Source organism: Engystomops pustulosus, chromosome 3 (genome assembly GCF_040894005.1).
Source record: "Engystomops pustulosus chromosome 3, aEngPut4.maternal, whole genome shotgun sequence".
In the NCBI taxonomy this organism is placed as follows: domain Eukaryota; kingdom Metazoa; phylum Chordata; class Amphibia; order Anura; family Leptodactylidae; genus Engystomops; species Engystomops pustulosus.
Genome location: NC_092413.1, coordinates 227455771 through 227474003, shown reverse-complemented (window position 1 = coordinate 227474003; position 18233 = coordinate 227455771). Strand labels below are relative to the sequence as shown.

General features: G+C 49.3%; 1 protein-coding gene across 5 annotated transcripts in view; it reads right to left on the bottom strand.

The window, feature by feature from the left end:
• The window catches only part of LOC140122747 (uncharacterized), a 35624-nt gene extending 17752 nt beyond the window's left edge, over positions 1–17872 (bottom strand). For all 5 annotated transcript variants that reach the window (XR_011854369.1, XR_011854370.1, XM_072143916.1 and 2 more), the window contains exons 1-5: positions 17764–17872; positions 16990–17116; positions 16275–16367; positions 11964–12062; positions 9895–9966 (exon numbers count right to left, since the gene is read on the bottom strand). Coding sequence is in view for 3 of the 5 variants with exons in the window: in XM_072143916.1 (XP_072000017.1) it covers positions 9895–9966; positions 11964–12062; positions 16275–16367; positions 16990–17116; positions 17764–17784 (412 nt within the window). In the remaining 2 variants the exon portion in view is untranslated. The remainder of the gene's footprint in view (positions 1–9894; positions 9967–11963; positions 12063–16274; positions 16368–16989; positions 17117–17763) is intronic.
• Between the last annotated feature and the right edge of the window lie 361 nt (positions 17873–18233).

Genomic DNA, 18233 nt, shown 5'->3' with positions numbered 1-18233 from the left:
TCTTCTCCATCTACACCTCTGTCCTAGGACTCCTACTCTTCATCATCTACTCCTCTGTCCTAGAACTCCTACTCTTCTCCATCTACACCTCTGTCCTAGGACTCCCACTCTTCACCATCTACTCCTCTGTCCTAGAACTCCTACTCTTCTCCATCTACACCTCTATCCTAGGACTCCTACTCTTCTCCATCTACACCTCCGTCCTAGGACTCCTACCCTTCTCCATCTACACCTCTGTCCTAGGACTCCTACTCTTCTCCATCTACACCTCTATCCTAGGACTCCTACTCTTCTCCATCTACACCTCTATCCTAGGACTCCTACTCTTCTCCATCTACACCTCTGTCCTAGGACTCCTACTCTTCTCCATCTACACCTCTGTCCTAGGACTCCTACTCTTCTCCATCTACACCTCTGTCCCAGGACTCCTACTCTTCTCCATCTACACCTCTGTCCCAGGACTCCTACTCTTCTCCATCTACACCTCTGGCCAAGGACACCTACTCTTCTCCATCTACACCTCTGTCCTAGGACTCCTACTCTTCTCCATCTACACCTCTGTCCTAGGACTCCTACTCTTCTTCATCTACATCTCTATCCTAGGACTCCTACTCTTCTCCATCTACACCTCTATCCTAGGACTCCTACTCTTCTCCATCTACACCTCTATCCTAGGACTCCTACTCTTCTCCATCTACACCTCTGTCCTAGGACTCCTACTCTTCTCCATCTACACCTCTATCCTAGGACTCCTACTCTTCTCCATCTACACCTCTGTCCTAGGACTCCTACTCTTCTCCATCTACACCTCTATCCTAGGACTCCTACTCTTCTCCATGTACACCTCTTTCCTAGGACTCCTACTCTTCTCCATCTACAACTCTGTCCTAGGATTCCTACTCTTCTCCATCTACACCTCTGTCCTAGAACTCCTACTCTTCTCCATCTACACCTCTGTCCTAGGACTCCTACTCTTCTCCATCTACACCTCTGGCCTAGGACTCCTACTCTTCACCATCTACTCCTCTGTCCTAGAACTCCTACTCTTCTCCATCTACACCTCTATCCTAGGACTCCTACTCTTCTCCATCTACACCTCCGTCCTAGGACTCCTACCCTTCTCCATCTACACCTCTGTCCTAGGACTCCTACTCTTCTCCATCTACACCTCTGTCCTAGGACTCCTACTCTTCTCCATCTACACCTCTATCCTAGGACTCCTACTCTTCTCCATCTACACCTCTATCCTAGGACTCCTACTCTTCTCCATCTACACCTCTATCCTAGGACTCCTACTCTTCTCCATCTACTCCTCTGTCCTAGGACTCCTACCATTCTCCATCTACACCTCTGTCCCAGGACTCCTACTCTTCTCCATCTACACCTCTGTCCTAGGACTCCTACTCTTCTCCATCTACACCTCTATCCTAGGACTCCTACTCTTCTCCATCTACACCTCTATCCTAGGACTCCTACTCTTCTCCATCTACACCTCTATCCTAGGACTCCTACTCTTCTCCATCTACACTTCTGGCCTAGGACCCCTACTATTCTCCATCTTCACCTCTGTCCTGAGACTCCTACTCTTCTCCATCTACACTTCTGGCCTAGGACCCCTACTCTTCTCCATCTACACCTCTGGCCTAGAACTCCTACTCTTCTCCATCTACACCTCTATCCTAGGACTCCTACTCTTCTCCATCTACACCTCTGTCCTAGGACTCCTACTCTTCTCCATCTACAACTCTGTCCTAGGACTCCTACTATTCTCCATCTACACCTCTGTCCTAGGACTCCTACTCTTCTCCATCTACACCTCTGTCCTAGGACTCCTACTCTTCATCATCTACTCCTCTGTCCTAGAACTCCTACTCTTCTCCATCTACACCTCTGTCCTAGGACTCCCACTCTTCACCATCTACTCCTCTGTCCTAGAACTCCTACTCTTCTCCATCTACACCTCTATCCTAGGACTCCTACTCTTCTCCATCTACACCTCCGTCCTAGGACTCCTACCCTTCTCCATCTACACCTCTGTCCTAGGACTCCTACTCTTCTCCATCTACACCTCTATCCTAGGACTCCTACTCTTCTCCATCTACACCTCTATCCTAGGACTCCTACTCTTCTCCATCTACACCTCTGTCCTAGGACTCCTACTCTTCATCATCTACTCCTCTGTCCTAGAACTCCTACTCTTCTCCATCTACACCTCTGTCCTAGGACTCCCACTCTTCACCATCTACTCCTCTGTCCTAGAACTCCTACTCTTCTCCATCTACACCTCTATCCTAGGACTCCTACTCTTCTCCATCTACACCTCCGTCCTAGGACTCCTACCCTTCTCCATCTACACCTCTGTCCTAGGACTCCTACTCTTCTCCATCTACACCTCTATCCTAGGACTCCTACTCTTCTCCATCTACACCTCTATCCTAGGACTCCTACTCTTCTCCATCTACACCTCTGTCCTAGGACTCCTACTCTTCTCCATCTACACCTCTGTCCTAGGACTCCTACTCTTCTCCATCTACACCTCTGTCCTAGGACTCCTACTCTTCTCCATCTACACCTCTGTCCCAGGACTCCTACTCTTCTCCATCTACACCTCTGGCCAAGGACACCTACTCTTCTCCATCTACACCTCTGTCCTAGGACTCCTACTCTTCTCCATCTACACCTCTGTCCTAGGACTCCTACTCTTCTTCATCTACATCTCTATCCTAGGACTCCTACTCTTCTCCATCTACACCTCTATCCTAGGACTCCTACTCTTCTCCATCTACACCTCTATCCTAGGACTCCTACTCTTCTCCATCTACACCTCTGTCCTAGGACTCCTACTCTTCTCCATCTACACCTCTATCCTAGGACTCCTACTCTTCTCCATCTACACCTCTGTCCTAGGACTCCTACTCTTCTCCATCTACACCTCTATCCTAGGACTCCTACTCTTCTCCATCTACACCTCTGTCCTAGGACTCCTACTCTTCTCCATCTACACCGCTGTCCTTGGACTCCTACTCTTCACCATCTACACCTCTGTCCTAGGACTCCTACTCTTCTCCATCTACACCTCTGTCCTAGGACTACTACTCTTCTCCATCTACACCTCTGTCCTAGGACTCCTACTCTTCTCCATCTACACCGCTGTCCTTGGACTCCTACTCTTCACCATCTACACCTCTATCCTAGGACTCCTACTCTTCTCCATCTACACCTCTGTCCTAGGACTCCTACTCTTCTCCATCTACACCTCTGTCCTAGGACTCCTACTCTTCTCCATCTACACCTCTGTCCTAGGACTCCTACTCTTCTCCATATACACCTCTGTCCTAGGACTCCTACTCTTCACCATCTACTCCTCTGTCCTAGAACTCCTACTCATCTCCATCTACACCTCTGTCCTAGGACTCCTACTCTTCTCCATCTACACCTCTGCCCTAGGACTCCTACTCTTCTCCATCTACACCTCTATCCTAGGACTCCTACTCTTCTCCATCTACACCTCAGTCCTAGGACTCCTACTCTTCTCCATCTACACCTCTATCCTAGGACTCCTACTCTTCTCCATCTACACCTCTATCCTAGGACTCCTACTCTTCTCCATCTACACCTCTAACCTAGGACTCCTACTCTTCTCCATCTACACCTCTATCCTAGGACTCCTACTCTTCTCCATCTACACCTCAGTCCTAGGACTCCTACTCTTTTCCATCTACACCTCTATCCTAGGACTCCTACTCTTCTCCATCTACACCTCTGGCCTAGGACTCCTACTCTTCACCATCTACTCCTCTGTCCTAGAACTCCTACTCTTCTCCATCTACACCTCTATCCTAGGACTCCTACTCTTCTCCATCTACACCTCCGTCCTAGGACTCCTACCCTTCTCCATCTACACCTCTGTCCTAGGACTCCTACTCTTCTCCATCTACACCTCTATCCTAGGACTCCTACTCTTCTCCATCTACACCTCTATCCTAGGACTCCTACTCTTCTCCATCTACACCTCTATCCTAGGACTCCTACTCTTCTCCATCTACACCTCTATCCTAGGACTCCTACTCTTCTCCTTCTACACCTCTATCCTAGGAAACTTACTCTTCTCCATCTACACCTCTGTCCTAGGACTCCTACTCTTCTCCATCTACAACTCTGTCCTAGGACTCCTACTATTCTCCATCTACACCTCTGTCCTAGGACTCCTACTCTTCATCATCTACTCCTCTGTCCTAGAACTCCTACTCTTCTCCATCTACACCTCTGTCCTAGGACTCCCACTCTTCACCATCTACTCCTCTGCTCTAGAACTCCTACTATTCTCCATCTACACCTCTGTCCTAGGACTCCTACTCTTCTCCATCTACACCTCTGTCCCAGGACTCCTACTCTTCTCCATCTACACCTCTGTCCCAGGACTCCTACTCTTCTCCATCTACACCTCTGGCCAAGGACACCTACTCTTCTCCATCTACACCTCTGTCCTAGGACTCCTACTCTTCTCCATCTACACCTCTGTCCTAGGACTCCTACTCTTCTTCATCTACACCTCTATCCTAGGACTCCTACTCTTCTCCATCTACACCTCTGTCCTAGGACTCCTACTCTTCTCCATCTACACCTCTGGCCTAGGACACCTACTCTTCTCCTTCTACACCTCTGGCCTAGGACTCCTACTCTTCACCATCTACTCCTCTGTCCTAGAACTCCTACTCTTCTCCATCTACACCTCTGGCCAAGGACACCTACTCTTCTCCATCTACACCTCTGTCCTAGGACTCCTACTCTTCTCCATCTACACCTCTGTCCTAGGACTCCTACTCTTCTTCATCTACATCTCTATCCTAGGACTGCTACTCTTCTCCATCTACACCTCTATTCTAGGACTCCTACTCTTCTCCATCTACACCTCTATCCTAGGACTCCTACTCTTCTCCATCTACACCTCAGTCCTAGGACTCCTACTCTTCTCCATCTACACCTCTATCCTAGGACTCCTACTCTTCTCCATCTACACCTCTATCCTAGGACTCCTACTCTTCTCCATCTACACCTCTAACCTAGGACTCCTACTCTTCTCCATCTACACCTCTATCCTAGGACTCCTACTCTTCTCCATCTACACCTCAGTCCTAGGACTCCTACTCTTTTCCATCTACACCTCTATCCTAGGACTCCTACTCTTCTCCATCTACACCTCTGGCCTAGGACTCCTACTCTTCACCATCTACTCCTCTGTCCTAGAACTCCTACTCTTCTCCATCTACACCTCTATCCTAGGACTCCTACTCTTCTCCATCTACACCTCCGTCCTAGGACTCCTACCCTTCTCCATCTACACCTCTGTCCTAGGACTCCTACTCTTCTCCATCTACACCTCTATCCTAGGACTCCTACTCTTCTCCATCTACACCTCTATCCTAGGACTCCTACTCTTCTCCATCTACACCTCTATCCTAGGACTCCTACTCTTCTCCATCTACACCTCTATCCTAGGACTCCTACTCTTCTCCTTCTACACCTCTATCCTAGGACACTTACTCTTCTCCATCTACACCTCTGTCCTAGGACTCCTACTCTTCTCCATCTACAACTCTGTCCTAGGACTCCTACTATTCTCCATCTACACCTCTGTCCTAGGACTCCTACTCTTCATCATCTACTCCTCTGTCCTAGAACTCCTACTCTTCTCCATCTACACCTCTGTCCTAGGACTCCCACTCTTCACCATCTACTCCTCTGTCCTAGAACTCCTACTATTCTCCATCTACACCTCTGTCCTAGGACTCCTATTCTTCTCCATCTACACCTCTGTCCCAGGACTCCTATTCTTCTCCATCTACACCTCTGTCCCAGGACTCCTACTCTTCTCCATCTACACCTCTTTCCCAGGACTCCTACTCTTCTCCATCTACACCTCTGGCCAAGGACACCTACTCTTCTCCATCTACACCTCTGTCCTAGGACTCCTACTCTTCTCCATCTACACCTCTGTCCTAGGACTCCTACTCTTCTTCATCTACACCTCTATCCTAGGACTCCTACTCTTCTCCATCTACACCTCTGTCCTAGGACCCCTACTCTTCTCCATCTACACCTCTGGCCTAGGACACCTACTCTTCTCCATCTACACCTCTGGCCTAGGACTCCTACTCTTCACCATCTACTCCTCTGTCCTAGAACTCCTACTCTTCTCCATCTACACCTCTATCCTAGGACTCCTACTCTTCTCCATCTACACCTCCGTCCTAGGACTCCTACCCTTCTCCATCTACACCTCTGTCCTAGGACTCCTACTCTTCTCCATCTACACCTCTGTCCTAGGACTCCTACTCTTCTCCATCTACACCTCTATCCTAGGACTCCTACTCTTCTCCATCTACACCTCTGTGCCAGGACTCCTACCCTTCTCCATCTACACCTCTGTCCTAGGACTCCTACTCTTCTCCATCTACACCTCTGTCCTAGGACTCCTACTCTTCTCCATCTACACCTCTGTCCTAGGACTCCTACTCTTCTTCATCTACATCTCTATCCTAGGACTCCTACTCTTCTCCATCTACACCTCTATCCTAGGACTCCTACTCTTCTCCATCTACACCTCTATCCTAGGACTCCTACTCTTCTCCATCTACACCTCAGTCCTAGGACTCCTACTCTTCTCCATCTACACCTCTATCCTAGGACTCCTACTCTTCTCCATCTACACCTCTATCCTAGGACTCCTACTCTTCTCCATCTACACCTCTAACCTAGGACTCCTACTCTTCTCCATCTACACCTCTATCCTAGGACTCCTACTCTTCTCCATCTACACCTCAGTCCTAGGACTCCTACTCTTCTCCATCTACACCTCTATCCTAGGACTCCTACTCTTCTCCATCTACACCTCTGGCCTAGGACTCCTACTCTTCACCATCTACTCCTCTGTCCTAGAACTCCTACTCTTCTCCATCTACACCTCTATCCTAGGACTCCTACTCTTCTCCATCTACACCTCCGTCCTAGGACTCCTACCCTTCTCCATCTACACCTCTGTCCTAGGACTCCTACTCTTCTCCATCTACACCTCTATCCTAGGACTCCTACTCTTCTCCATCTACACCTCTATCCTAGGACTCCTACTCTTCTCCATCTACACCTCTATCCTAGGACTCCTACTCTTCTCCTTCTACACCTCTATCCTAGGACACTTACTCTTCTCCATCTACACCTCTGTCCTAGGACTCCTACTCTTCTCCATCTACAACTCTGTCCTAGGACTCCTACTATTCTCCATCTACACCTCTGTCCTAGGACTCCTACTCTTCATCATCTACTCCTCTGTCCTAGAACTCCTACTCTTCTCCATCTACACCTCTGTCCTAGGACTCCCACTCTTCACCATCTACTCCTCTGTCCTAGAACTCCTACTATTCTCCATCTACACCTCTGTCCTAGGACTCCTACTCTTCTTCATCTACACCTCTGTCCCAGGACTCCTACTCTTCTCCATCTACACCTCTGTCCCAGGACTCCTACTCTTCTCCATCTACACCTCTGGCCAAGGACACCTACTCTTCTCCATCTACACCTCTGTCCTAGGACTCCTACTCTTCTCCATCTACACTTCTGTCCTAGGACTCCTACTCTTCTTCATCTACACCTCTATCCTAGGACTCCTACTCTTCTCCATCTACACCTCTATCCTAGGACTCCTACTCTTCTCCATCTACACCTCTATCCTAGGACTCCTACTCTTCTCCATCTACACCTCAGTCCTAGGACTCCTACTCTTCTCCATCTACACCTCTATCCTAGGACTCCTACTCTTCTCCATCTACACCTCTGTCCTAGGACTCCTACTCTTCTCCATTTCCACCTCTGTCCTTGGACTCCTACTCTTCTCCATCTACACCTCCGTCCTAGGACTCCTACTCTTCTCCATCTACACCTCAGTCCTAAGACTCCTACTCTTCTCCATCTACAACTCTATCCTAGGACTCCTACTCTTCTCCATCTACACCTCAGTCCTAGGACTCCTACTCTTGTCCATCTACACCTTTATCCTAGGACTCCTACTCTTCTCCATCTACACCTCTGTCCTAGGACTCCTACTCTTCTCCATTTCCACCTCTGTCCTTGGACTCCTACTCTTCTCCATCTACACCTCCGTCCTAGGACTCCTACTCTTCTCCATCTACACCTCAGTCCTAGGACTCCTACTCTTCTACATCTACACCTCTATCCTAGGATTCCTACTCTTCTCCATCTACACCTCTGTCCTAGGACTCCTACTCTTCTCCATTTCCACCTCTGTCCTTGGACTCCTACTCTTCTCCATCTACACCTCTATCCTAGGACTCCTACTCTTCACCATCTACACCTCTATCCTAGGACTCCTACTCTTCTCCATCTACACCTATGTCCTAGGACTCCTACTCTTCTACATCTACACCTCTGTCCTAGGACTCCTACTCTTCTCCATCTACACATCTATCCTAGGACTCCTACTCTTCTCCATCTACACATCTATCCTAGGACTCCTACTCTTCTCCATCTACACCTCTGTCCTTGGACTCCTACTCTTCTCTATCTACACCTCTGTCCTAGAACCTCTACTCTTCTCCATCTACACCTCAGTCCTAGGACTCCTACTCTTCTCCATCTACACCTCTGTCCTAGGACTCCTACTATTGTCCATCTACACCTTTATCCTAGGACTCCTACTCTTGTCCATCTACACCTCTATCCTAGGACTCCTACTCTTCTCCATCTACACCTCTGTCCTAGGACTCCTACTCTTCTCTATCTACACCTCTGTCCTAGGACTCTTACTCTTCTCCATCTACACCTCTGTCCTAGGACTCCTACTCTTCTCCATCTACGCCTCTGTCCTAGGACTCCTACTCTTCTCCATCTACACCTCTGTCCTCGGACTCCTACTCTTCTCCATCTACACCTCTGTCCTAGGACTCCTACTCTTCTCCATCTACACCTCTGTCCTAGGACTCCTACTCTTCTCCATCTACACCTCTGTCCTAGGACTCCTACTCTTCTCCATCTACACCTCTGTCCTAGGACTCCTACTCTTCTCCATCTACACCTCTGTCCTAGGACTCCTACTCTTCTCCATCTACACCTCTGTCCTAGGACTCCTACTCTTCTCCATCTACACCTCTGTCCTAGGACTCCTACTCTTCTCCATCTACACCTCTGTCCTAGGACTCCTACTCTTCTCCATCTACACCTCTGTCCTAGGACTCCTACTCTTCTCCATCTAAACCTGTGTCCTAGGACTCCTACTCTTCTACATCTACACCTCTGTCCTAGGACTCCTACTCTTCTCCATCTACACCTCTGTCCTAGGACTCCTACTCTTCTCCATCTACACCTCTGTCCTAGGCCTGTTGTGCCTCTTCTATGCTGATCCATATCTGTGTCCCAAACATTCTATCAGCCATACCCTCCCGCTTCTCACACTTTTCCAAACTTGCCATGGCCAAAACAGATCTCAAAACCTATCATTCACCTTCTCAGACCTAACATCACAATTCATAGGTCCTCACTGTCCCCTGTCTGCTGCCTTGGTATAACACATGTCTAAAAGTACCACATCCAGGCCCATACTACAACCTGCCGCTTCTCCACTTCAAGAACATCTTTCACCTGGAGTCTACATTGATGGATCAGAAATGGTCGGGGTCATAGAAATCTGAGAACACAGCACCAGGATCAGGGGAACAATGCCTCTAAAGCCATCCAGAGAGTTGGGGTTGGTGAAGAAGGTGAGAAGTCCTTTTTAAAGTCATCTAAATATCCACCAGGGCCCTTAGGACCGCTCATTGTATGGAAAGTTATGGTGACTGGAGATTCAGAGAAAGGACAGGACCTGAGGGAGGGGGAACTCACCTCTGCTGCGTGCGGGGCTCTGCTGCATCTGCTCGTCCTGCTTGATCCTCAGTAGTAAATCGGGGGTACAGGCTGTGAAGGAACAAACAATTCAAACCTTCCTCCTAGACACGTGCTTATCCTGAGGACATGTACACTCACCGGCCACTTTATTAGGTACACCTGTCCAACTGCTCGTTAACACTTAAAGGAAACCTACCATTTCAAATGGTCGGTGTAAGCTGTAAACACCGAGCACCAGCTCAGGATGAGCTGGTGCCGGTGCTTAGTTTCGTTAGTGTTATAAACCGCGGTATCGCGGTTTTAACACTTTTTAAACTTTATAGCAGAAACTGCTTCGGCGCTGCGTGCTCACGATCGTGCGCGTGCCTACATAGGAAATGCCGCAGGCGTTGCGCGCTCACGTTACCGCGGTTTATAACACTAACGAAACTAAGCACCGGCACCAGCTCACCCTGAGCTGGTGCTTGGTGTTTACAGCTTACACCGACGATTTGAAATGGTAGGTTTCCTTTAATTTCTAATCAGCCAATCACATGGCGGCAGTGCATTTAGGCATGTAGACATGGTCAAGACAATCTCCTGCAGTTCTCCCGAGCATCAGTATGGGGAAGAAAGGTGATTTGTGGCCTTTGAACGTGGCATGGTTGTTGGTGCCAGAAGGACTGGTCTGAGTATTTCAGAAACTGCTGATCTACTGGGATTTTCACGCACAACCATCTCTAGGGTTTACAGAGAATGGTCCGAAAAAGAAAAAACATCCAGTGAGCGGCAGTTCTGTGGGCGGAAATGGCTTCTTGATGCCAGAGGTCAGAGGAGAATGGGCAGACTGGTTCGAGCTGATAGAAAGGCAACAGTGAATCAAATCGCCACCCGTTACAACCAAAGTAGGCAAAAGAGCATCTATGAACGCACAGTACGTCCAACTTTGAGGCAGATGGGCTACAGCAGCAGAAGACCACACCGGGTGCCACTCCTTTCAGCTAAGAACAGGAAACTGAGGCTACAATTTGCACAAGCTCATCGAAATTGGACAGTAGAAGATTGGAAAAACGTTGCCTGGTCTGATGAGTCTCGATTTCTGCTGCGACATTCGGATGGTAGGGTCAGAATTTGGCGTCAACAACATGAAAGCATGGATCCATCCTGCCTTGTATCAGCGGCTCAGGCTGGTGGTGGTGGTGTCATGGTGTCTTTGGGCCCCTTGGCACAACGCCACAGCCTACCTGAGTATTGTTGCTGACCATGTCCATCCCTTTATGAGCACAATGTACCCTGTAACATCTGATGGCTACTTTCAGCAGGATAATGCGCCATGTCATAAAGCTGGAATCATCTCAGACTGGTTTCTTGAACATGACAATGAGGTCACTGGACACAAATGTCCTCCACAGTCACCAGATCTCAATCCAATAGAGCATCTTTGGGATGTGGTGGAACGGGAGATTCGCATCATGGATGTGCAGCCGACAAATCTGCGGCAACTGTGTGATGCCATCATGTCAATATGGAGCAAAATCTCTGAGGAGCTTCCAGCACCTTGTTGTATCTATGCCACGAAGAATTGAGGCAGTTCTGAAGCCAAAAGGGGGTCCAACCCGTTACTAGCATGGTGTACCTAATAAAGTGGCCCGGGAGTGTATAATCCTTGTGCCCAACACTGTCTACGACATGGCTGATCAGTCACCACATATCCCCATCATCTTACCACCAGTTCTATCCTGCACCATTCATATTTATCTCCCAGACGACCAGACACATGATCTTCCTGTGACGAGTCAGTCCCATCATCTTATCACTGAGGATGATGGACCCAAGTAGCACCCACCCCACCTCAGGCTTATCTCCTAGATATTGTCTAGTTCTGCGGCCTAGATATTGTCCGGTACCTGAAGTAGCCTCCATTCTCCCCCAGTCCTGGATATGTGTCCTACTACAATGTGGTCCCTCCATCATCCTGTTGCTGAGGACTTGGACCACCAGTTGTACCCATCACCCTACAGCCTTGGTGCCGAGCTACTCACAACAGTTCTAGGGACCCTTTATCCTTTACCCCATCGTGGTCCCACCTGCGTGAGTGTTGGGTTTGGTTCCCTTCTTCTGGCAGCAGTCCAGGTGAGCGGGCCGCTCTTGTTTCATGGTTCGGCCTGGATCCCTGGGAGAGGCGGCTGGAGGAGACATCACAGGATGCTATGATGGATCTGACATTGGATTGGTGGTGGTGGGGGGGGGACTAAGTCTATGGCGGGACACGTTTATTATTAAATAGCAGAGAAATCTCATTTTGACCTTGTTTTTGTGCAATTTATTTTGTGACATTGATAGCATAACATGATGAGCTTATTACAGCTGCCGTATACTACATCCAGAACTTTGCCTTCTATGATGTCAGCCCCTCTGATACCCCAGATACAGAATCTGCGAGGTAGTGAACAGCTGTGGGTAACGCTGTAGGCCATTTTGGGGGCGGTCACACAGAGAGAGTGGGGGCAGCAGCAGTACCTGGGCCGGACTCCTGCGCGGCAGCTGACTGTAGTTTGTGCTCTGGCAGAGAGGGGAGTAATACACTATGGACAGCAACATAATGGGGCAGATTTATCAAACTGTCTGAAAGTCAGAATATTTCTAGTTGCCCATGGCAACCAATCACAGCTCCCCTTTAAAATATTCATGAGCACTGGTAAAATGAAAGCTGAGCTGTGATTGGTTGCCATGGGCAACTAGGAATATTCTGACTTTCAGACAGCTTTATAAATCTGCCCCAATGACGTCACTACATCGCTGGGCGCCTTCAGGACCAAGGACAGCCGCCGTCGGAGAGACCACACACCAGATAGGTGAGTTTTGTTTTTTTGCTCTTAAATGCTGCACTGAAGGAACGAAAACGGGGACATAAGGAGAGGGGTCACTATAAATGGGGGCATAAGGAGAGGGGGCACTATAAATGGGGGCATAAGGAGAGGGGTCACTATAAATGGGGGCATAAGGAGAGGGATCACTATAAGTGGGGACATAAGGAGAGGGGTCACTATAAATGGGGGCATAAGGAGATGGGTCACTATAAATGGGGGCATAAGGAGAGGGGTTACTATAAATGGGGGCATAAGGAGAGGGATCACTATAAGTGGGGGCATAAGGAGATGGGTCACTATAAATGGGAGCATAAGGAGAGGGGTCACTATAAATGGGGGCATAAGGAGAGGGTTCACTATAAATGGGGGCATAAGGAGAGGGGTCACTATAAATGGGAGCATAAGGAGAGGGGTCACTATAAATGGGGGCATAAGGAGATGGGTCACTATAAATGGGGGCATAAGGAGAGGGGTCACTATAAATGGGGGCATAAGGAGAGGGGTCACTATAAATGGGGGCATAAGGAGAGGGGTCACTATAAATGGGGGCATAAGGAGAAGGGTCACTATAAATGGGGGCATAAGGAGATGGGTCACTATAAATGGGAGCATAAGGAGAGGGGTCACTATAAATGGGGGCATAAGGAGAGGGGTCACTATAAATGGGGGCATAAGGAGAGGGGTCACTATAAGTGGGGGCATAAGGAGAGGGGTCACTATAAATGGGAGCATAAGGAGAGGGGTCACTATAAATGGGGGCATAAGGAGAGGGGTCACTATAAATGGGGGCATAAGGAGAGGGGTCACTATAAATGGGGGCATAAGGAGATGGGTCACTATAAATGGGAGCATAAGGAGAGGGGTCACTATAAATGGGGGCATAAGGAGAGGGGTCACTATAAATGGGGGCATAAGGAGAGGGGTCACTATAAATGGGGGCATAAGGAGATGGGTCACTATAAATGGGGGCATAAGGAGAGGGGTCCCTATAAATGGGGGCATAAGGAGAGGGGTCACTATAAATGGGGGCATAAGGAGATGGGTCACTATAAATGGGAGCATAAGGAGAGGGGTCACTATAAATGGGGGCATAAGGAGAGGGGTCACTATAAATGGGGGCATAAGGAGATGGGCCACTATAAATGGGGGCATAAGGAGAGGGGTCACTATAAATGGGGGCATAAGGAGAGGGGTCACTATAAATGGGGGGCACAAGGAGAGGGGTCACTATAAATGGGAGCATAAGGAGAGGGGTCACTATAAATGGGGGCATAAGGAGAGGGGTCACTATAAATGGGGGCATAAGGAGAGGGGTCACTATAAATGGGGGCACAAGGAGAGGGGTCACTATAAATGGGGGCATAAGGAGAGGGGTCACTATAAATGGGAGCATAAGGAGAGGGGTCACTATAAATGGGGGCATAAGGAGAGGGGTCACTATAAATGGGGGCATAAGGAGAGGGGTCACTATAAATGGGGGCATAAGGAGATGGGTCACTATAAATGGGGGCATAAGGAGAGGGGTCACTATAAATGGGGGCATAAGGAGAGGGGTCACTATAAATGGGAGCATAAGGAGAGGGGTCACTATAAATGGGAGCATAAGGAGATGGGTCACTATAAATGGGGGCACAAGGAGAGGGGTCACTATAAATGGGGGCATAAGGAGAGGGGTCACTATAAATGGGAGCATAAGGAGAGGGGTCACTATAAATGGGGGCACAAGGAGAGGGGTCACTATAAATGGGGGCATAAGGAGATGGGTCACTATAAATGGGGGCACAAGGAGAGGGGTCACTATAAATGGGGGCATAAGGAGAGGGGTCACTATAAATGGGGGCATAAGGAGAGGGGTCACTATAAATGGGGGCATAAGGAGAGGGATCACTATAAGTGGGGGCATAAGGAGAGGGGTCACTATAAATGGGAGCATAAGGAGATGGGTCACTATAAATGGGGGCACAAGGAGAGGGGTCACTATAAATGGGGGCATAAGGAGATGGGTCACTATAAATGGGGGCATAAGGAGAGGGGTCACTATAAATGGGGGCATAAGGAGAGGGGTCACTATAAATGGGAGCATAAGGAGAGGGGTCACTATAAATGGGAGCATAAGGAGAGGGGTCACTATAAATGGGGGCATAAGGAGAGGGGTCACTATAAATGGGGGGCACAAGGAGAGGGGTCACTATAAATGGGGGCATAAGGAGATGGGTCACTATAAATGGGGGCACAAGGAGAGGGGTCACTATAAATGGGGGCATAAGGAGAGGGGTCACTATAAATGGGGGCACAAGGAGAGGGGTCACTATAAATGGGGGCATAAGGAGATGGGTCACTATAAATGGGGGCACAAGGAGAGGGGTCACTATAAATGGGGGCATAAGGAGAGGGGTCACTATAAATGGGGGCATAAGGAGAGGGGTCACTATAAATGGGGGCATAAGGAGATGGGTCACTATAAATGGGGGCATAAGGAGAGGGGTCACTATAAATGGGGGCATAAGGAGAGGGATCACTATAAGTGGGGGCATAAGGAGATGGGTCACTATAAATGGGAGCATAAGGAGAGGGGTCACTATAAATGGGAGCATAAGGAGATGGGTCACTATAAATGGGGGCACAAGGAGAGGGGTCACTATAAATGGGGGCATAAGGAGATGGGTCACTATAAATGGGGGCATAAGGAGAGGGGTCACTATAAATGGGGGCACAAGGAGATGGGTCACTATAAATGGGGGCATAAGGAGAGGGGCCACTATAAATGGGGGCATAAGGAGATGGGTCACTATAAATGGGAGCATAAGGAGATGGGTCACTATAAATGGGGGCACAAGGAGAGGGGTCACTATAAATGGGGGCATAAGGAGATGGGTCACTATAAATGGGAGCATAAGGAGAGGGGTCACTATAAATGGGGGCATAAGGAGAGGGGTCACTATAAATGGGGGCATAAGGAGAGGGGTCACTATAAATGGGGGCATAAGGAGAGGGGTCCTATGAAAATAACCGCCCCCCCCCCCCCCCCCCCCCCGGCTCCAGACACCTGACTACACACAGTTACATCACCAAACATTAAAGGGAATCTGCCATCAGACTCCACAGACTCCATCCTGATACACCAGGGACATCACTCATAGATCCAGGACCCGGGACTGTGGGGTCTTCTTATATTTCTTATTCGTGGCCTCCTTCATTCCAAAATCTACTTTTATCATTTGCTAATGAGCCTGAAGGGCGTTACCAGAGCCCCTCTGTGATCTGGCTTTACTGGCTGTTACACTGTCTCACCCTCCCCTCTGCAGGAAGTGCTCACTGCACCAAGTGCTGAGGGAGCAGGGGGGAGGGTGAGATCACAGAGGGGCTCTGGTAACGCCCTTCAGGCTCATTAGCAAATGATAAAAGTAGATTTTGGAAGGAAAGAGGCCACGAATAAGAAATATAAGAAGACCCCACAGTCCCGGGTCCTGGATCTATCAGTGATGTCCCTGGTGTATCAGGATGGGTTCTGAAGGTTCCGGTTCTCACCTGTACTGCTCAGGTCCGTCTCACAGATGTCCATGTACAGGTCCTTCACCTTCTTAATGCAGAACAGGACGTCAGGGTTGAGGATCTCAAAGCCTAAGACAGAAGGAGCAGGTGAGTGGTGGCCGCACACGGGTGCATCACATGGGCTCTGACCGGGACTCACATTATCCAAAAATAACAATATAAATGGGTTTTCCAATTTCAGGGTATAAATTACTTATCCTCAGGCCAGTTGGACCCGTCGCCCAACAAATCAATGGCCTAGAGGATCATTCCAGAGACAGAGCTGGAGGAACAGCTCCATTGTCAGTGCAGTGGCTGAGCTGTGGTACTGCAGCCCGGGGAGGGGCTCCGCTGTGTTTGTTACTGACCCCGCAGAGTTTGCTGATCTTTTAGGTTCAGACACTTTCTCATCTACGTTTCGATATGTTTGTCACCTGATGGGAATTGAGGGATTTGTTTTTTGCCCCCGGTCTATAGAAATCTGTAGGATGAACATGTTGTATTCCAGACCAATACAACCAAATCTGATGCTCTGTGTGTGGGGGGATTCTGCTGCCCCTCGTGTGCATTTCTTATCTACACTGGATACAAACTGTAGGTGCGTATATGGAGGCAACCAACAAAATCATGGACTCTACCAATCTAGGCAGCGCCAGGAGGAGGAGTTATGCCTTGTCGGGGGTGCTGGGACCTGTAACATGTGGGCTCTCACCCATGGCCTCCAGTGCGGAGTGGATCTCCAGCATCACCTTCTTGTACAGCTCCTTCTGCCAGTCCTCCAGCCCCGCCCACTCCTCAGTGGAGAAGCAGGCCGCCACATCGTGGAACGTCACCGGCATCTGTGCAGGAAGAGCAGGGGTTAACTGAAGAGAGAAAGACCTGATTCTCCCACCCTTCATACAAAAAGCCTGTGAGTCCTGCTGCCTCCCCCCACTCATAGAGAAAGCCTGTGAGTCCTGCTGACCCCGCCCACTTATAGAGAAAGCCTGTGAGTCCTGCTAACCCCACCCACTCATAGATAAAGCCTGTGAGTCCTGCTAACCCCACCCACTCACATAGAAAGCCTATTGGGAAATGTAGCATATTCCAGAGCTCGCACACCGGCGTAAGATAAAGCCCACAACCCCCGTATCCCCCTCGTATCCCACCGCATACATCACAAGGCTTAGGCCTCTGGATGTATCTGTCAGCAGCACGGCAGGTGACGTAGTCTCTACAATAATCGCCAATTCCCACAGTAAGCAAGAATTCAGTCAAGAAGAAATCTGACGCCTGAAGTCTCGGTGTGCACCTCTTATCTTTCATCTTCTAAGTGATTAGCAACACTCAATGAGGCAAACTTCTTATCAGACCGGCCACCTATCAGCCTCACAGAGTGTTTCTAATCACTTGGGAGAAGAGGATATATCTAAGGTATTAGATGTGTCACATGACTACATGATGCTCTATAGCCACAGTCTTGAGGTGGAGGGAGGTAAGTACTCACTGGGTAATTTTGAATTGACATTTAATCTTCAGAATGGACAATTACTGTGACAGCTCCTGGACAACCTGCGGATGGAGAGCACAGGTCAGCTGTATACTTCCAGAAGAAGGCAGCGGGTGACATGGAGGACCAAAGGAAGGAAGAGTGTGACACAGAGGAAGGTAGATGACAGGAAGTCAGGCAAAGGATGGACAGAGTGAAGCAATGTACAGAGTAAGAGTGAGAGAGGCATAGCAAGAGAGTGAACGGGGGGAGAGGGCGGAGGCCGAGGGAGACCTGAGTGAGGTAGGGGACAGAGGGCCACCAGACAGGTGCAGAGGGTGACCTGAGTGAGGTAGAGGACAGAGGGCCACCGGACAGGTGCAGAGGGTGACCTGAGTGAGGTAGGGGACAGAGGGCCACCAGACAGGTGCAGAGGGTGACCTGAATGAGGTAGAGGACAGAGGGCCACCAGACAGGTGCAGAGGGTG